A 21,459-nucleotide genomic window follows, 5' to 3' on the forward strand; every position below is an offset into this window, starting at 1 on the left:
CTAAATTTTACGTAATATTTGGTTGAAGTCCGATAAAAATTTCGCACTCGCTTCGTTTGCGTATTCAGAAACTATATGATGGCCCTTATTTTTGCATTTGTCAACAAACAAAAAGTTAAGTACGTTTGGGCTAAATTTTACGTAATATTTGGTTTAAGGCCGATAAAATTTCGCGCTCGCTTCGCTCGCGTATTCAGAAACTATATTATGGCCCTTATTTTTGCATTTGTCAACAAACAAAAAGTTAAGTACGTTTGGGCTAAATTTTACGTAATATTTGGTTTAAGTCTGATAAAATTTCGCGCTCGCTTCGCTCGCGTATTCAGAAACTACATATTATGCCCTTATTTTTGCATTTGTCAACAGACCAAAAATATTCGGTTTAGGTCCGATAAAAATTTCGCGCTCGCTTCGCTCGCGCATTTGGAAGCTACATAGGCAAGTTTTTCTTTATTTGCATTTGCTTACCTACACAACTGCCGACATGCGTTTAGCTTTGAGTATAACTGACCCAAAAATTCAGTTTTTTTTGATAAATAATAAAGAAGTGAGTGCTAATTTAGGTAAACCGATGAGGTGGTCCCCGGCAAGCCAACTTTAGCTAAAGTGGTCCCTCATGTCAAAAAGGTTAAGAACCACTGGTCTAGAGCATCTAATGATAACACTGATCTACAATTTATTTTTTTGGTTCAAAGGTGGAATAAGTAATTTCTTGTAGAATATTTGATACGTACCTAATCGATGTCTAGAACATAAAGTTGCGCTAGCTCGTCGGGATCTAGAGACATACCCCTTTTAAAGTACCAAAACCGCGTTTTTTAACGAGGTTTGACGATTTAACGATATTTTGAAATAATTATTTAAAACTAGCTTTCGCCCGCGGTTTCACCCGCGTCCCGTAGCCGGATGGTGACAAAATCTATCTTAAAACCTCCCAGGTCTAAGTTACCTCCCCTCTAATTTTCAGCCAAATTGGTCAAGCTGTTTTCATGTTATGTCGTGACAACGAAAAGCGGGTTTATACAGTCGTGGTCAGCTAATTAAAGACACTGTTGGAATCTTAAATTGCCGCTGCATTTCATCTGCATTTCTTTTTTCTGATTACTATTGGAACTTTATTTTCTATTTTAAAATATTTAAGAGGGCATTGTGAAATATTAAAACTAAAGACTATCTTCAGTGATCCTCCGCGACAAGTTATTTTTTTCGCTTTATCCGAATCTCGAGCGGTATGAACCATTACGTGGCCTGGCCATATAATTAAAGACACTCAATTTGCTCAGAGGAAGAAAAGCAAATTATTGATATTATTGAAGGTACTTTTCTATAACAACATTCCCTACACTATAACTAAGCATACTGATGAGTACTAATATTTGGTTTATTTCCTTTTACCTCAATGACATTACGATATCCCTAAACGTGCAAGCGGTCAGTTTTGTTCTAAGTCGCTACGGGAATTTTCTTCCATGCTTCATAAAAATCTGTGTAAAATTGATCAATGTTTCGTGTATGACTTATCGCCATTGTGTTTTCTGGCCGATTACCAGTTTTTTTATCTATTAAATTTGCAATGGGCCAAACCAAAACCGTCATAAGTTGCTCGATCAAAGAGTCCTTTTCACTACTCATGCAGTGTTTTTCAGAACTTTTCTAATTTGTAAAGCGCTAAGGACCGGTAAATTATGCTAAGCATATATCAACATGCTTATTTCTAAAATATTATAGTACTTGAATTCGCCTATTTTTAATAATATCTTTCTAAAGGATCTCCACACCAAGTAGTGGAGAGAAGCCTCACACTATTACTTTTTCGCCTCCTATGTTTGAGAACTTTCTTGGTGTACTTTGGTTCCATCTCATGTTTTGGAGGCGACTAATATCGATGCATTATTTTAGAATTATTCGTATCCCTTTGTTTAATGAGAAAAAAAATACATTTTTGAACACTTGTTCACTGCACCTTTCACATTTGACAGAAATAGCCAACTATAGTATGGACAAGCGGTGCTTTTCCAAAAGTAACATCTTCCGATACCCATGCCTTATAGCTTTTCCCGACCCGATTGTAGTCTAAAAGTTCTGCAGACACAATTATCGTCCTTTTAGCATCAGATGACTCCCAAAAAAACCAGTACCGAATCATGTAAATGGTTCACTATTTGCCTATAGCACCGCCTTAAAGTCTGTTTGCGGACAAGTTTTCCTTGGGGTCGGTTTTCAGTTGTTCTCAAACCTTGCCTTTTTTAGTGCCAATTGATAAGGAATCTTTTTTAATAAATTTATTACCATGTCCTTACTACAGATCAAGTGGTATGAATAAATCCGCATGTCAAAACTTAATTTAAATTATTAAAAAAACAAAATACCCGACTGCACACTAAAAAAAGAGTAAAACAAGCCCCACAATAATATTTAATTTATAAATATTGATGGAAAGCATCGCAGGCGGGGACCAACAGAGGCTTATTTATAGTCATTTCGGTTGTGCACCATTTAGCAGAATTTTCGTTGGTGGCGGTCAAGGTGGTCCCCGCCTGCGATGCTTTCCATCAATATTTATAAATTAAATATTATTGTGGGGCTTGTTTTACTCTTTTTTTAGTGTGCAGTCGGGTATTTTGTTTTTTTAATAATAATTCTTTTATTTATAACTTTTTAGCTGTTTTTATTTAACGAAAATGTTGTAGATGTAGAAGACTATGTATATGTAAGTACCATTTTAAATTATTTCGACGACATTTGGCTTTAGATTACGAGTGATGTTACTCCGCAACATAAATTTACCGCCAATCTGGACTGTTGGTAGTGAAGAAGAAAAAGAATTAGGTGAGTCATTACTGCTGAAGACCGTCAACGACGTGTGCCCTTATGCGTGTGCCCGCATTCGGGCTGTATACTCGAGCATATCCCCCTCCGCACCGCGCCGCGCGCCGCATGCCAGGCCACGCCCTATCTTTTTGCTTGCTAACGCATGAGTTGCTTTGCGTTGACGCAGAATTAACATGTTCCCGTGGGAATTTTGAGAAAAAACGTATCCTATATTAATTATTACTCCCGTGATTGAAATGAATCTAATGATACCGCATACATATTTTTTTAAAGGGAAATTTAGAAAAAATATCCCGTGGGACTTTTAGGATAAAATGTATCCTATGACACTCCCGTAATCAAGACAAATCTAACGATACCTCATACATCAAAATCCATCAAGCCGTTTAGGCTACAGGAGGTCACAAAGGAACAGACATACATACATACATACTTACATACACTCGAAAAACATTACCCTCCTTCTTTGGCAGTCGGGTAAAAAGCCTAAAACATTTTACTCACCAGTATTTTTGTTCTAGTCTTATTGATAGGACTAAAATGAAAATGTTTAATGAAAGAAACCTAAATTATTACCTATATAATTCGAGTTTTCATAAGTATTTTATTCACTTCTGAAAAAAAGTATGGCAACTATTTCTATCTTTCGTTTTTTTTCTTAACTGGGCTTTAACTGTCTTTAATTAGTTGACCAGCCAAGCATCAGCTACAAAAGTTAGTGCTCATTTCCCATAGAGCGTTATATCTAAAGTATTAAAGAAAGTAATTATTTTTTTGTCCTTAATTTAAGGAACACAATGTAAAGTTTGTTTTAATAATAATTACATTACATTTTATACCGTGCTTAAGCTCATGTCAGTACCATAACTATTTATTTCACTTCGAGTTGGGGGGTGTCTTTAATTATGTGACCATGACTGTATATAGAAGATATAGATAAAGTTGACTTACCACGTCGCTGTATTTGTCCTTGAACATTTCTTGAGCTTCGCCTTTCAAAGCATCAACGTAGCCATCGACGGCCGCAGTCAATATGTCGACTACGTTTTGTAAGAGCTGGCGGCTCCACTGGCCACTGTCGTTCGCAAGGTTGGCCAAAACACGCCCAACATGCGGGGCAATCTGGGACAATATAACTTTATTAAAATACATTTATTAAAGTAGAAATATTCGAGTTGGCGAAATCGATGATGATGAAAAAGGGATTCTTAAAATATAACCTATTCTTATTGAAAAATCAAAAAAAATTGAGACTGATGTGATGATATTTGCAAAACCTGGCCGCAATCCTGACTAGTATTCAAAAGTTCTGATCTCAGTGTTAATCCTGAGATATGGTAACCCTAGGTACAGACTTCATGGATCACAATTCCCGCTTTAATTCATACCACACTTTCAATCACTTACAATTACTGGCAGATCACAAAGTGGCCTAGTAAATCGACAGTTTCGTTTTGGAGGAGTCAACCGAAGTGCACTGCGTCCCGAGCAAAAGTGGCGGCTTCGCAATGAACACTCTCCAACACGACCCTGTCCACGTGCTGACATTAGGCTGCCTTTACACTTGTAAGTTTTACTCGCGTAAAAGTAACTTACGTTAAATTTTCAAATGTAAAACCCTTTTGAAGTCGCTTCAGTAATTTCTTAGAACTTCTTACTACTTACCTCGACTTCGCGGCTAGCGTAAGTTACTTCCGTAAGGCCGCCTTACAACTTACTGAAGCTAGGCAACGTAACGGTAACGGGAAATCCAAATTAAAAAGATTTTTCATGTAAAGTAGCTTTTACGGAAGTTACTTACAAGTGTAAAGGTGGGGTAACAATGACGTCACGGTGTTTACCACATCCTCTAATAATTATATGATATTTGTTTTTCAGGACTTATATAATATTGCGCCGACCCCAAATAACTTGGGAGCAGGGCAGGAAGATGAGTAAAGTAGGAAAAATAAATAATTACCCTATCAAAAGCTTCGGTGGACTCGCGCAATGATGCTAATACGTGGAAGATAACGTCGGCCACAGACTGACGAAGGGCTATCGGGTCATCCAGAGCCAAGAACAGACGGCCCAAGTTATCCACGGATACTTCAATCAGTATATCAAATCGCTCATTTTCCTGTGGGAATTAAGAATGAGTTTTATATGGAATGGTACCTGGTATCAAATAATGAAAGAATAAAATATTATTCTTACCTCCAGGGCTTTAATGAAAGCGAATACCCAGTCACCAAGTGCCGGAGTTAAATGCCACTCATGGAGCCAGCAATAGAGGCAAGACAGCGAAGCCCGGAGGCCGGCCCCGGCTGGCCCATTGTCTCCCTGCTGTACTAGCCAGCGTGCAGCAGATAAATTGCCCTCAGTGTCAGAACTGTCCAATACGATGAGCACCACAGATGTGGCGGGGCAAGCATCGGATTCTGTATCCAAATTACACCAATATCATATTTACAAAATGTAGATAATTATAAAAAAAATAAAGCAGAAATATTTCGTTTAACTCACGGGGGTCTGAAATAAATGTATAAAACTTGTCAAGGATTGCGGTGACAATCTCATGGCGAAGGGAGCTGTGGACAGAGTTCACAATTCGAAGTAAATACTCTTCGACCGTTTGTATAAGATTCCACATCTGTTCTTCATTTCCTGATGCACGAGCTGAAATATATTTTGATATGAATAATGTGTTCTTTGTTAAGAATAAAATAATCTAAGGTTCTGATAATCGATTATCGTTTTTCTTTTAAATAAGACAAGGAAGTTCTTACCAAGACATTTGACGATATCCTGGCAATTTTTCACGAGCTCGTGAGGGGCTGGCATATAGTTAGACTGGTCAATCATCAGCTGAATATATTGTTCTAAAGCTTGCAAATCCAATTGATTGCGATTGTCATGTACGAGCTCATGCTTTTTTACCGCCATTTTGTCGCTAAAAGAAGCAAATAAAAAACGTGTTAGAAAAAGAGGCCCATGTATTGACCAATTATTACATTTTATAAAACAAATAATTTTGGTCGTGGCACCGTTTGCATTCAGGTACATAATGTAAAATAGGTACGTACACTCATCGTTAACAGTTTAACATGGTATTCAAAAAAATCTGAAAATCTAAACCAATGCATTGATCATTACGAAATATTAAGTAGTCCAGTCAAGATTCTGATACCGCGGCCTGGTACATGAAGGACTTATCAAAGAACATGATGCGTTTTATATTCATTAAGTCTGACACTCCCTCATGCTGCACCCACAGGGACAGGGGTCATTTTTATGGCGATTTTCTGCCCATATTAATTAATTGTGCTTTTATTTTTGCAAAATCTGTAAAATTACGAGACGAATCTGCGCCAATTCTCATATTGTGGTTTTTATTCAGTCTATTTGACAATATCTTACATCAGAAAACTTATTATCACTTTTAAACACACCTAAAAGTATTAAATAATTGACAAAAAAATGAAAATCGCGGAAAATAGTGACAGTGATCTAAAAAAAACTACTGATGCATTACATAAATCGTTTCTAGAGATTTATTGCGGTAAGAATATTGATTATAATACGACAAAGTTTTTTTTATAATTTGGTGCATATACACTTTAATTGAATTTTATTAACAATTCAATCAATTCCCTGCTTTTCATTTTCAGCTGTGATTGGGCAAAGAGTTTAACATTAATAAAATCTATCTATAGATATGAGAACTTTGAGTTATTTCATGTCCAGAAATAAAACTTGAATTGGACAAGAAAAATTAAACAACACTGTCAAGCATGTATCAGCTGTTAATATATTATTTACACAATGGATCTTATGACAATTACTGCTTTTTTGGTAATCAAAGACTTTTCACAGTAATAAGACAACAAACACGGAATATTTCATCACAAAATTATAGTTTTAAAATAATGTATTTCATACAATTTACCAAAAAAAAAACGAAGCAGCATAGATACAATCCTTTGTCAAGGTAATGTTGAAAAACTAATGACAGTTAAAACTATTTGGGAAAATAATAGAAAAACTTTATGAAAATAAAGTATTCTGTAGTAGAGAATGGGATTCACTCCATGTTAAACACTGATAGTTAAACAGGTACTCAGCTGCATCAGTTTATAATGGAAGCCAACCCAACATAATTGAGAAAAGGCTGTCCAGATGATGATAAGTTATTGGCTTATTAAAAAGCTTTGTTCTACATCTATAATGTCCATTTGTTCTATGTTGCAACTGATTATTACAGGATCTACTGGTAATTCCATAAATTTTAGAATATTTAGCAAAAAGTACGCTAACATAACAAGAGGAAACATTTTTTGTTTCTTTGTTTGTACCCGTGTTAAGGAGCCCGAAACCACTGAAAAATTATTTCATTATTGGGAGCTACATTATCCCAGAGTATCATAGGCTGTAATATCTGGTTTCAGGCAGTAGTTTGCTGGGCAAAACCATAGCAACCCAGATAGTAGTTTACATTATGGTCACAAATAATTTAGATTGATCAAAATGGCAAAAGAAATTAATTATTACCTGTTATTTGTTTAATGCATCCCCGTAAAGCACTGGTACTCGGCTGAATCCGGTTAGACTAGAAGCCGACCCCAACATAGTTGGGAAAAAGGCTCGGAAGATGATGATGATGATTTGTTAATGCATCACTTAGTGCTAGAACCATTGCATCTTACAAGCCTTTTCCCAAACTATGTTGGTGTCTGCTTCCAGTCTAACCAGATGCAGCTGCTAACAAGTGTGTTACAAGAAACGTCTGCCTATCTGACCTCCTCAACTCAATACTTAAAACTTAAAAAAACATAAAACTTATTTATTTTCGCGAATATGGGTACATGTGGATCTTATATTATTTAACAAAAAGGAGCATTGACCATATCCTACCATAAGGTTTGCAAAATTAAACTATTCAATATAAAAAGTAGATAAATATACAAAGCAATTTAATAAAATTACTGTATGCTATTATAACTTCTAAAAATTCACACTTTTTCTGAGCACTAAATACTCCTATGTAAGACTGGTTGTGTGCTTACTGGAACTTGCATACACGTATAACAAATCTGAATGCAGCAGATAATTCCCAATAGGTATGGCTCAAACATACAGCTGCACTGACAAATATTGTACTTTAACTCTAGGTTTCTATCAGTATTGCAATATTGATGTGTTCAGAATAAAAGTCTATTCTTAAATAGATAAGAAATGTTAGCTTTATGTCTTATCCTATGTGGATCACACTATACACAAGTACAGGGCATAATATGATCATCACACTCAGCCTATTGGGTAAAGAACCAACATCTCAAGAACAATAACAAGTGAACGTTATAATTGAGATTATAAGTGCCAATGCAGTTTTCTATGTACTCTCTAAGAATATCACGGATACGGCTTACGGCTTACGGACTACCAACCCGCATTGAGCATGGGAGGTAACTAACACTCAATCCAATGTGTGAGAGGAATCCTGTGCCCAGCAGTGTGATAGTAAAAAGGCTGATGACAATAGGTTATTGTAATTCCTTAAAACATCAAGCACAAAGTGACCCATATATTTCAGGAGTACTGGACACCTTGTTTAGTTTAGGTAATTGTCAATATCCATGTAAGACTGAGAGTCTTTAACAAACATCTACGCAGACAGTTGTTGCAGACATTTTGCTGCTACTACTTGTACAACAGCTTCAGTTTTATTGTTTTGATTAAAATTATAATTATAATTATTATTGTTCAATGGTCCAAAAGGCAAAAGAAGAGTTGGAAAACACAGACAAGACATAGCTGGGATTGCGGGGCCAGACTTTTGCCCTCAATAGAGAAAAATGGAAGAAGATGGAGGAGGCCTATATCCATATGGGATCCATTTTTTAAATCAACAAATAATAATTAACATACTATTGTAAAGAAATGGAAATAAAAAGGGTTAAAATAATAATTGTTCAACAGTACTACAACTTTGGTTTAAGGATAAGGCTTTGCTTCATATGTGGTACTAGCTGTTCTCCATGTTCCTACTAACCGCACCCGATACAGACAGACATAAATTAACCTATGACCTTTCTCTGGTTTTAGACTATCTGTGTACCAAATTGTAATGAAATCGGCAATCTACTATAATTATGGACCAGAATGATGCGTGGACATTGAAGTAAGGTTTTTACAGTAATGGGCCCAGCACCCCAAATGTCTCTCTTCAGGCAGCACAATATCGGCTTTTTTGAGTCCCATAGGATATTGCTGTACCGATAGTGACTGGGAACATTTTTTTCAGTTCACAGAGACATTTTGTAAAACACAAAGTAGGCAAATAAATGTTATTCTGATTCTGAGTGACTGGGAAAGAGGATTTGGATGACAGTTCAAACTTTCCTTGTAACTGTTTATGTACCACTTTGTTTCTTCAAGGAAAAATTGTGCTGAGTTCCAACTATACCTGCTGGCAGCTGCTATCGCTGATGGTTTTATTGGGGTCTTTGAATGAAAAGGTTTTTGTATGCGAGCCGGACAAGAGTTCCTTTAGTATTTATATTATCAGTAATGATATCAAAAAAAAAAACTATTGTTTACAAGTATTGTGTAAACAATCATCATCCTCATCCTCCAAGCCTTTTTCCCAAGTATATTGGGAGCTATACTGGAAGCCGATCTTCCAGCCTAACCGGATGTAGCTGAGTACCAGTGCTTTACAAGAAGCGACTGCCCTATCTGACTCCCTCAACCCAGTTACCCAGGCAACCCAATACCCCTTGGTTAGACTAGTGTCAGACTTACTGGCTTCTGACTACCTGTAACAACTGCCAAGGATTCAATGACAATTAAAGTTTTCAATGACAGTGTAGTGTATACAATGAAAGAAGAAAAATATTTAAGCCGAGACGTCAAGGTAAGTGATAGTGTAATTGAGAGCTATTTCCTATACTAATTGAATAAATCTAAATAATTTGGATTTAAGTGAATGGTAGACTCTGCTGTTTATTTCATGAGGTTTATGTCAAAATAATGTTGTCCATGAGTAAAACAGATTGTTTATTGTTTATGGGCACAAAGCATTTTTGTCTAAGAGAAGTAGTATTTGGTTTTGCCAAGTGTGTGTACAACATCACTTATTTTGTAGGCTTTCATTATATTGAGACTGTATTTTGATTAAATAATGGGTAATTTATAAAATAATAACAACTGTTTACATTAGGTGAAGGGAAATTAAACTAAATTAAATGCTGTAGAGCATATTCTGTAATGTTTGTATAATTTTTTGTTGTTGAGTGTCAATCATGTTATTATATTATATGCTACACAAACATAGCAAGCCTTGAACCCACCACAAGCTTCAATGATTTTTGAGGGAATCTAACTGTTGATCTGAAAAGGACAACTTCATGTGTCCTAATAATAGGTAACTGGACCAAAGTACTAATTTTGCTATGATGTTGAAACTTAAAAGTAGTCTCCATCAATTTTGTAGGTAAATTCGTTAATGTATAATGTTGATGTTACTTTGATGAAGAGAGGAATCTATGAAATCAGTATACCCTTGTAATGTCTTTACTGTGTGGGAATGTTATAATCTTACATGTTAACTTCATCAATATGTTACATGGTAAAATGGCCAATTGATTACTCACAGTTAATAATGTATGTGGATCCTTCACGACAATATCTGCTCTACGCAACACACCAAATTTCATCAAATTTAGCAATATTCATTGTCCTGAATGCCACTATCTTTTGAATCTATGATGAAAAGCGAGCGATTGCATCGTCGCGCCTCAAACAGGAATACAATTACAGACAATATTTTCCATTCGCGAGTGAATAGGGACACATTTTTTTCGTCAACAGTGACCACTGAGTACTCTGCCTGTAACACCACAGAGATTACTTCTACGCACGATCTACGAAGCCCGTCGATTAGTAAAACGATAGGAATATCCGAGATAATTTTGATCTACGAACACCGTACCAATTTCTAGCGAGCGGACTGAAATTGGGTTTTGTAAAACAAACAAAAGATTGATTTTTCTTCCACAACTTCCATGAATCGCACAACGCATGAACCAATGTAGATTCAGATGTAGTACTTTACTTTGATAGATATTCTATAGTAACTTAGTTTATGGTTTGGTTATGATTTTAATTGATTAGTTCAGAGACTTCTAGAACGACGTGCATTACGAATATTTTGAAATTGGTTAAGGGAAGAAACTGGTTTCCTTTTTTTACCAATAATTAAAATATATACCCTAAGTATTCTCTTCGATTACTAAACTCAGGGTATCAAATGCTACCTTCTCAGCGAGGTTCCACCATTGTCTTGAGATAGGACAACATACGTGGAAAAATTCCCCGTACCCAGACCAATTAATATACCTTATGTTAAATAGAGTATTTAACTGCATAACAGTGTACAAAAGTGAATTATTTTTCAAATCTTTTTAGTGCCTAGTTTTTGAATCTACAAAAGTCTAAAGATCCACAAACAGTGGATTAGCCCTGAGCTGGCCCGCGTAGCGCCACCTAAGATCCGGCACCCTTGGTGAACATCAGGGTTGGCCCTCCTCCTAAAGCCGGCACAAACAATAAAAACTGGCCAATCCGAGTTGAACTCGCGCACGAAGGGTTCCGTACCATTATTTGTAAAACCGCATTGACCTGTTGCCGTTATCGATTTCGAGCAAAAATTAGCAAAAAAATCACTTTTGTTGTACGGGAGCCCCCCAAAATATTAATTGTATTCTAGTTTTCATTTGCATTTTTTGTTATAGTGGAAATAAAAATACATCATCTGTCAAAATTTCAACTCTCTAACTATCACGGTTCATGAGATACAGCCTGGTGACAGACGGACGGACGGACAGAGGAGCGAAAACAATAACTTTGGGCATGGAGCCCTAAAAATTACTCTTCTTTATTATTTAAAATAAAAGTGGTACTGTTGTGTACAAGGAGTATAGATTAGTATTTAGAGTCTGTGGTTTGTACTTGTCTATTACACGTTCATAGACTAAAAACCATAAGTTGTTTAAAATTTATTGACAAGCAACTTTTACTTGATCACTTCAGAAAAATCTTCGTGCAACAAATAAAATTAAAAAATGTGATAGAAACTAGCAAAATTAACCCAAACAACACTGTGCTGGTGTTTGCGCTTATCTATTTATTCCGGATATTAAGTAAAATGTCTGGCACCATAATTTATGCACAAATTTTCTAGTATTCGAAATATAATGGATGCATCGGCATCAACAAAAACTGATGCCGATAAAAATGCTGTGTACGATTTCTATTTGAAAATAGATGGGCACAATTATCCCACGCAATTAAAACAAAAGAATACTGTAACAAAATATACCAAGCTTCCAGAATTCGAGTTTGACTCTAAAGGTGAGGGTGCTATTGTTTTTTTCTTAGATCCATGGTTTCCCGTGATGTTTGCATGAGCACTGTATAGACGATGACGCATCTGTTTTTAGTACTTCTGCACATTTTTGCTTTTTAATATGTCCATGTTATTTTTTGCTACATTTTAATAATAACTTAGGAGCAAATATACCTAATAGGTACTAAGACAATGCACTGGTAGTTACAGGGGAGGTTACTAAGTGATTCTTTCTGACATGATAACCTTAAGTTCTGTATACAATTTGAAGCCTAAACATATAATCTAGTCACATCATAATGTAAACTACTATGAATCTGGTGTTCCAAGAGTCCATTGACACTACTGCAGGCATTTTACTAAACACATAAACTATCTTGATAGGGCTTTCCACACAAATACATATTAAACATTCGAACTGGTGCTTAAATAATGATTAAGTTCACTAAGAAACTCTTATTAATGTAGTTAATTATGTTCAATTTTAGCCATACTTCATGTTGACACTGAGTTTTTAGTAGTTTTTCAAGATTCTTTATTTTTAGTTTAATGTCTACTCAAAAAGTAGTATACGTTCAGTTAGTAAAGGTTCTGAATTTTTATATTACACCTTAGATCCTTGGTCACCTTGGATCACAAGGCTTTAAATATGTACACAAGTCATAAAGCTGAAACCTGAGGTTTCAATTCCTTTTAAAAATGCAATATGATCCATGAATTTTAGCATAGGCACAGCAGCATGGATTGTAGCATAAGTAACAAAAAAACAAAAGGTATATTTATGGCTATCCTGTTAATTCAACTAATGATCTATTTGTTTGTCTTGTCTCCATCTATACTAATATTATAAAGAGGAAAACTTTGTTTGTTTGGTTGTAATGGATAAACTCAAAAACTACTGGACCGATTTTAAATATTCTTTCACCATTAGAAAGCTACATTATCTGCGAGTAACATAGGCTATATTTTATCCCGGTGCTGGCGGTAGCTCCCACGGGACGCGCGTGAAACTGCGGGAAAACGGCTAGTCATTTATATAGTCATATTGAAAATGTGACTTGTCTAACAGCAATATTTTATTCCAACAGTGTCATGGCCACCACACAGTTACACATTGCATCCGCGGCTGCGACGCATAATAGCTCTTGATGATGATGAGTTAATGAGAACAAATAGGTCTTTGATGCACAACCCTACCACACCATCTCCGATAATGGCGTCAGCAAATTTTACCAAAAGGAAAATCGTCACAATATCAGAAGATGATGAAAATGATCTGCATCCAAAATTTTGTTAGTATATTATACAACTTACATACATGAGACAAGACTTGAAACTTGATATTGAGCCCACTGCGGGACCAGAATCAAGTTGCATGTCTCCATTCTTGTTATTTTCTGATTATTGTTATTGTTAAGTGTTCCTATGATTAAGAAATATGTTATTAGCTTTTGATATTACCGCTTGCGTTATTGCGATATCCTTTTTTTTACACCTGTACTGTGCTAATGTGATATCTGAAGAGTTTTTGTGTGGACTCACTAATCTCAGAAACATCTTGTCCAATTTGAAAAATGCTTTCAGTCTTGTATCGCGGAAGGCTTTGATTGGTTATTAGGTATTAAGACAGCTACACAATAAAAACGAATACGCCATATAAGTAGAACTGGTGTTCCTATGTCCTCTATATTAGTACTTAAAATATTTTTTATTGGAACATTGATAGATAATAACATACTCATCCGAAACATGAGCCAGAGTATCATAAGTACTGTAAGGATGAAATTGAAAATATAAACATATGTGTATCTCAATGACGCACCTAAACACTGCAAAAAAACTGATGTGATTCTGTAATCGTTACTTTGAGACTGCACTGCTTTGCACTGATATGTCCTGCTTTTGGTGTGCATGCGTAATTTATTTATATGTGTATAATATAATATGATAACATAATTATATGTTATACATGTAATTATTCAAAGCTTTTAATCTTAGAAGTACGTTTAGGAAGTGAGCTGCCGACTGTAACTGCCGACCGCAAGTACAGCATGAAATCAGGCGATATCTGAGGGTGACTGCACAATGATCTAAAACGATTTTATGTGAATACATGCAAACTAGTAGTGCAGCTGCGGCACGTGGGGTCGGCAGTTGCAGTCGGCAGCTAGTTCCCTAAACGTACCTTTATTTCACTTTGTGTACATTGATTATTTTACATTCTTTTAGTGAAAGTAAAAAGATTGCCTGTGAAAACTTCAAACAGATCGGTGGAAGCAGATTTTAAGGATAAACAGCTTTCTCATAGAACCACATCAAGATTATCAGGTTCTCCAAAATGTAAGTTTTACATTGCTACATTTATTTATAGCTTTAATTGTCATGTTTGCTACATTATCAACTACTTGATTCCGTTGAACTCTCGTCTCTTTAAGTGTACTAAGAATATTTTAGCCATATATGTAGGAATAAATAGGTATAGCTGGTGTGATATACACTTTTGTGCATATATACTGCATGTGCATAATTTAATAATTAAGAAAAAATAACAAGTGACCCATGGATTCATTGCCTAAAGACTCCGCATATTGATACTGGCTACATTGATTATAGTTATTTATATGTTATTGTGTTTATTAGCTTGCATTGTCAACATCAAGAAATATATTGTGACTTGACGCTCCAGATATCAGGTCATGAGAGATAAACAAATGTTCACTATGCAAATTACACCTATTGACCAACTGTCACAATACTTTGTATTAATGCATAGTTCTGTGGCAGTAGTAGACAATATTTGCAGTTGTGCTTATTCAGAAAATATTAACAAACTAGTTAAAACATTACATCATTGTAACCTACTTATTATTTTATTTGGATTTGCTATAAGTCGTCTTCTGAAGACAATTGAATTGTAATTATTATAAAAAGTGATGAGTGTGTATTATACTTCAATCATAACATCATTATTTTTATGGAATGATTGTGTGATATAATTGAAAAACTATATTTTCATATTATGAACATTCTGTAATACATATATCTAACTATTGCAGGTCCCAAGGAGATAAAAACTAGTGCCAAAACAAACAGTGCAAATATTAAGAAAGAAGTGACTGTGCCTCCACATAATCCTCGAGGCAAAAATCCTACATCTATTATATCAGAAAATAATAAAATAAAAAATGTGAAAGATAAGGAAAAAGGTAAGTTGTTGCCCTAAAATACATTAAATACTTATTTATATTTCCTTATAGTTCTCCACTGTATGAAACATTGTATTGACTGGATTACGTGTTGTCCATGATTTGATGCTCTGTACCTACTACGAGTTTTCAGTACATTTTTACCAACCATCTGGTATTGTTTTGCACCTTACATTGATGCATACATAATACTGTGCTAATTAATGTAGTTCAGCAATACACTCCTTAACCTAAGATTTAATTAGTGCATTCTATTTTTAGAACCATTGCGGACCTCAAGAAGTTTGAATCCCCCATCAAAAATTAGCATAAGCAAAAATTTAGTAGTACCAAGTGAAAGTGAGAAAGAGTTATCAAAAATTAAACACATCTTATATGATAATCTAAAAAGTAAATCAGCTACGTACAAAAAGCCTACGGAAAAGCCTAAACATAACAAACTACCACATGTGCAGAACAAACCTAAGGTACCATTAATAAAAGAAATTCAAAACAAAGGTCGACCCCTTACAGTGATACATGTTCCAATCGAAGATAATTATCGAAAGAACGTACACACTTTGACTGATCCTCTTGTGGAGCCTACTGTAACCACTGTAGACTGTGCGAGTTACACGGATAATTCCATCCACTACAAAGATGCAGAAGTGGCCACTGACCCACTGCCGACATCGGTAAGCCGAATTACAGAAATGGATGGTTTGGCAATCAATGCCATCTCAATGTGCGAAAGCACTATGCAAACTGATCTGAGAAAGGAAATGTTCGATAGCCTCGAAATACCAAATGTAACATTAACAAAGGATAAGTGCGAACCCAAAGAGGATCCTAGTAACTTTAACACTACGTCATTGCCAAATCTCAATGTGCCGCATTTAAAAATAGTCCCTAGTAACGCAGACGTTACTTCTAGTGATTTAAGTTTTTGTCAAGGTGCCTCTTATATAATTAGACGTGCTACGGTAACGTACACTACTAGACAAAAGTTTAATATCCAATTAGTTGGTAATGATGATGACGTTAGACCTACTACTCCGTTGCCTAGTCCATTAAATTACCCTATGAGTGTTGTGTCTGTGTTCAAGAATGAATTGAAAGATAAGAACGCTGAAGAAAACGAATCGTCAGACGATTCGCACAAAAAAAAGACCACTGCTAGAGAGGAATACCTAAACTGTTTGAACGATTTGAAGTCTCTTAATTGTTCTTACGTCTTTAATAAATTGATGAAACCATCTGATATAATTAGCACAATAAGAGTTAACAACGGCTTATTGCAGAGCGATTATATTTGCGAACAGTTCCAGAGGGAGCTAAACTTCATAGATTCGTTTTTTGAATCGCTACAATATTTGGAAAGTTGTTCGCTGGCCGGTAAATGTTACTCAGAAAACAAAGTAGAGAATTTTGTCAACAACTCTGTGCTGTTTGACTCAACCTTCGACGCGAAGAATTCGGAATACGACAATTTCTTGTCGAAGATTGAAAATGGCGCGAATATTGACGACAGCGAAACAATAGCATCCAAGAGTCTTTGTCTGGTGAGTGTTATTCTTTCATTTGTAAATATTTTTGCTGCCAGTGTGCAACGGCGCAATTTCTTATGTCGTTAGTATTTCATTGACATTTAATTGTACAGCTAATCGTTACTGAGGCAATTACCGCAACACGTTTCAGAATAGATTATTGTAGTCTAAGCTCACCTAATCCTTTGCTCATTAATGTATTTATATTTCAGCTTAATTTACTCATTCGCGATGAGCAAAGACGAGCAAGAAACCTTTTATTTGTATTGAAGATGCGAGAGGATGCCTTGAAAGATTTTACTAAGTCTCAAATTCTTTGGTTGGAGAAGAAGAAGAAGCACGATAACACGGACATATCGACGCTGAAGAAGAAACAGCGCGGTGCACTGCTCAAGCTGCAGCACGAGTGCGGGGAGATGCAGCGCATGAGGAAGGCTCTGCTCACGCTCTCCGAGAAGCGCAAAGTGGCACTTATGAAAACCAAGAAGAATATTGAACTCAAACTCAAAAACAACGTTGATGTAGAACAGATCATACTTGGCAAGAAAAAGTTAAAGAGGAGCACATTTGACAGGAACGCTGCACCTCTCAAATGCTTTGATTTATCGAGTAGTGGATGCGAAGAGAGCACTACTTCAAGGGGGAATTCGGAACCGGTAATCAATCCCGTCGCTTGTGAAGAGGTGGCCGCGCCCATGGGGAGCGGCACCAGCGTCACAAGTGCTGAGAAGTGCGTGCAGACCTCGAGTGACGTCACCACGCCTGAGCTCGTTGACCACGCCACCGACACTGCCGACGAAAACTTCGTAGTCGTCGACGGCGGATACCTCAACATACTATTTCATAACTTGACATTACCACAGATTTTCAGCAACGGCAAACAGTATGAGGTGAACGAGGAGGCATTGAAAAACATCGTCAGTTCATCCAATCATCACAACGCTAACCTGAGTGGTAGTGACGTCGTCGAGAAACTCATGGATCAGATAAAAAATAAAGACTCGGACAAATCTTCTAGTTCTCCATCGACCGCTCGGAGTCTTATTGATGAATTTGATCAATACTATAAAGACCTGCAGGAAGTAGATAAATCGCGCCCCTGCTCGCCAGACCCTGACATTCATCAGTCGAGCAAGGTTTATGAAATCAAAGACTCGAGTGTACAGTCAGTGGAAATTAGGTCAGAGCAGTTGGAGGAGCGATGCAGTCAGACCATGTCGAAATCGACGTTAAAGGCCGAAAGTTCTAGTCTCATAGAGGAGAAGGTAAAAGAAATAGAAGAGGCATGTGTTTGCGAGTCAGCGGTTCCAGCGGATAGTGATTTTACGTTGGATAAGGAGTCGGCAACTAGTCAAACCCTGACGGGACCACTGCCGGTGCCCGTCGGGGCTGCCGCCGTCGTGGACAGCGCACCGCCAGATGCTCCTACTTGGTTAACTTCAAAATCTTCAGCATCCTCTGCTTCAGGTAAGTTCACACAAACTATATTTTTTTTACAAAGGATCAGAAACTTCTAAACTGATTTGAAAATGGTTTCACTGTTGGAAAACCAAAATAATCCCGATTGGTATATCCTATATTTTATTTGGCACGGGCGGTATTTCGTACGGGACCAGGGCCATAGTTAATTGGGCTGTAACTGCAGCGTTCTTAGAGAACTTTGTTGTTTACGTGGACCAATAGACACCTGCAGTATGTGCATTTTTAACTGTTCGTGTGCTTTTTTTTTTTCAGAATTAAACAGCGTGAGTAGTCAGCCAGTTGGGAACGGGTCGTCCATATCTTCGCTCACGGCGCCCGTCCACGTTGAAGCAGAGGAATTGCGCAGGCAGCAGCTTGAGATAGAAAGAGAAGTACGTTCCTTATGTTATTCAGTAGGCCGCTAACTAGGAACGGCGGAGCGTATATATAACGTGGCGTTTTAGCGTGCAACGTCGAGTCCTGCGATATTAAGAACAAGAAAAATGTCTATCAGTACTGACTGACTACTGAGTCAGGATCACTAAACCGTTGTTCAAAGACAAGAAATAGTTTGAATTATTGCTTGCTAGGTAAAAAGCTTTAATTCAAAAGTGCTAAAATTCCCTGTGTTAGAAATGACCTTGGTTGAAAGAACTGGAAAAAACTAAAATAATTTTTCAAATCGGACGAGTAGTTCCTGAGTTAGCGAATTCAGGCAACCTTACAAATGCACTGGCTACGACACTTCTTACTCATAATATTTTCCCACTTTTGAATTAATAGGTACCTTTTATTTGGTAGTTTATTTTTATTTTGTAAACGGCTTAATATCACTGTACACTCTAGCCTGTATCCATTCTCGCTCGTCAAAACGCCAAATCACTGCCTACGCCGTTCGACCTAGAAAGTAATCCATATGTTCAGTAGTCGAGCGTGAACGCTCTGCTATGTCCAGCCGAGTCTTCAATCAAGGCAATCTTCTTTAATTTCAGATAAAAGCTTTAGAACAACAGCAATGTCGGCTGCTAGTTGTGCGAGAGATTCCTGACAAGCCCCCACCGCCATACACTCCGCCTACGACAGAAACGCGAGCTCCGAAACCTCCGCGCATGTTCACTCCCGATGAACGCATACACGATAAAGTTGAGAAACACATAACAGACCCTGATGGAACATACTGTGATGAAACCGATGCCTTCGATGTGCTGGTACAAGATTACTGTCGCGAGTCACTCGAGAGGCATAAACAAGATCAGAGCGATAAGCCTTGGGATGCGTGCAACTTATTGCCACAGAAACCTCAGGTGCAAATGAAGGATCTAGTGCGTAAAACCACTACGGAACTCAAGGAGGTTTTAACTGGTGTTACGCCCGCAGCTGTGTCTGGTGAGTGATTTGTCTTCAACAGAGTAGTTAGCCAGAAAGTCTGAAAAGCAACCAGTATTACCTATGGTATGGTATGGTATTGTATGGTCCCGGCTGTCATTGAACATCCTTGGCAGTCGTTACGGGTAGTCAGAAGCCAGTAAGTCTGACACCAGTCTAACCAAGGGGTATTCGGTTGCCCGGGTAACTGGGTTGAGGAGGTCAGATAGACGGTCGCTTCTTGTAAAGGAGTGGTACTCAGCTGAATCCGGTTAGACTGGAAGCCGACCCCAACATAGTTAGAAAAAAGGCTCGGAGGATGATGATTACCTATGGTATCAGGATGCTCAATTTAAAGATTTCCGACAGGCAGTCACTGTATGTAAAATACTGGTTCTCATCTGAAGCCAGTTAGACTGGCAGCAGATCCCACTATATTTGGAACTCAGGACCCTTGTCATGCAGGGAAAGCATTAGCGTTATTACCACACTTTCTAAAGGCGGGTAGGCGATTGAACGATGTTTTTATATGCAGGTTTTCTCAACATGTACTAGATTAAAATTAATTGTGAACTTAACAAATATTCATACTTATTTTCTCTTTTGCCAGGAGTGTCAAGCCGGCGATCGGACCACATCGACGACATACTATTCGCAGAGTGGCGTCGCTGCGAGCCCGAGTGGACTGCGCTGCACACCGATGAGGCTATAGTTAAGAATCAGATATTCGAGAGCATCTTCCAGAAAATTCTCACCGACACCATAGACGAATACAAAAAAACTGTGCAGTGCGAAGTACTCACTCCAGACTAAACTATTTGGGTACATCCCTGTTGGCTAGCTTTGGCAAATCATGAAATAAATCTATTTACGTCAATTCCACTCATTATGTTAAACAAAATGTTTATGTAAATATTTATGCTTAGCGCAATTATTCGTGTTGTGTAGAAATGATAGTTATCTATTTGGGTACATTTTATGTATAGTACTTTTCTATTTATTGAAACGGTTTCAAAACTTGACTAGGCAAGAAATTAAAAAAAAGGGAAATATTTCTTACTTTTCTGTAATTCATTCTCTTATTACAGATGAAAGTGCATTGTAAGTTTTTAATTTCTTGAGCTTCTCTTCTTGAACCAACTGTATGTTGTATGTAACAGGTTCATTTATTTAGAATCCAATCCTAGATGCATGCGTTAGTAGATTGAAGTAATATTCCAAGTAACATAGATTAAGGTATATCCATAAAATACGTGAAATATTTCCAACAAAAATATTCCGAACGCTCCTTTGGTAAACGCATTTTTGGTGAAGTAAAAAAATTACCTTTTATGTTGTAATATTATGTGTACAGAATATAATTAACGTATGCAAAAGGTTTATTGTTATCATATAACACACCGAACAGCTCATACGAGTCTTAATTACTAGGAGTAAGGTAAGTTTCAGTTAATTTCACCTTTTCTATATGTGATCTGTAATAGCCTTAATAAAAATAGAAATTATTGTTGGCTATAGCCGAAAGATTTAAAAAAAGTACGCAAAACTGGAATTTTGTGCAAAAGTGCAAAATAAACATTTGAAATGTATAACTTTACGTATTTCATTTAAATAAATTCAAATAGATACCACACCCCATTCTCATAATCTAACACAGATTGGCACCGACGTCCAGAGTTCG

At 36.8% G+C, this 21,459-nt stretch overlaps 2 protein-coding genes across 6 annotated transcripts in view; one reads left to right on the forward strand and one right to left on the reverse strand.

The window, feature by feature from the left end:
• Positions 1-10,927, reverse strand: part of LOC124644875 (ubiquitin carboxyl-terminal hydrolase 35) — a 41,490-nt gene extending 30,563 nt beyond the window's left edge. For 2 of the 4 annotated variants that reach the window (XM_047184515.1, XM_047184514.1), the window contains exons 1-6: positions 10,467-10,927; positions 5,601-5,764; positions 5,338-5,490; positions 5,029-5,252; positions 4,793-4,951; positions 3,784-3,954 (exon numbers count right to left, since the gene is read on the reverse strand). In XM_047184515.1, coding sequence (XP_047040471.1) covers positions 3,784-3,954; positions 4,793-4,951; positions 5,029-5,252; positions 5,338-5,490; positions 5,601-5,757 — 864 coding nt within the window. In that variant the 5' untranslated portion in view covers positions 5,758-5,764; positions 10,467-10,927. The remainder of the gene's footprint in view (positions 1-3,783; positions 3,955-4,792; positions 4,952-5,028; positions 5,253-5,337; positions 5,491-5,600; positions 5,765-10,466) is intronic. The other 2 variants (XM_047184517.1, XM_047184516.1) reach the window with 1 other exon arrangement.
• Positions 10,928-11,884: 957 nt separating this feature from the next.
• On the forward strand, positions 11,885-21,370 carry LOC124644848. 2 transcript variants are annotated; one of them, XM_047184454.1, is made up of 9 exons: positions 11,885-12,225; positions 13,309-13,512; positions 14,450-14,560; positions 15,277-15,426; positions 15,688-16,967; positions 17,165-18,419; positions 18,687-18,805; positions 19,406-19,799; positions 20,389-21,370. In XM_047184454.1, exons 1-9 carry the CDS (start codon positions 12,039-12,041, stop codon positions 20,589-20,591), a joined length of 3,903 nt encoding a protein of 1,300 aa, XP_047040410.1. In that variant the 5' UTR covers positions 11,885-12,038; the 3' UTR covers positions 20,592-21,370. The 2 variants fall into 2 exon arrangements, with proteins under 2 accessions (XP_047040410.1, XP_047040411.1); XM_047184455.1 differs by lacking the exon at positions 13,309-13,512.
• Positions 21,371-21,459: the final 89 nt, after the last annotated feature.

This window comes from Helicoverpa zea, chromosome 31 (genome assembly GCF_022581195.2).
Source record: "Helicoverpa zea isolate HzStark_Cry1AcR chromosome 31, ilHelZeax1.1, whole genome shotgun sequence".
Lineage (NCBI taxonomy): Eukaryota > Metazoa > Arthropoda > Insecta > Lepidoptera > Noctuidae > Helicoverpa > Helicoverpa zea.

Coding starts and splice junctions, on each gene's coding strand:
- LOC124644848 (XM_047184454.1), top strand. CDS start 12,039: ATGCACAAATTTTCTAGTATTCGAAATATAATGGATGCATCGGCATCA. Junction 14,561..15,276: donor ATTATCAGGTTCTCCAAAAT/GTAAGTTTTACA, acceptor TAACTATTGCAG/GTCCCAAGGAGATAAAAACT. Junction 18,420..18,686: donor TTCAGCATCCTCTGCTTCAG/GTAAGTTCACAC, acceptor TTTTTTTTTCAG/AATTAAACAGCGTGAGTAGT.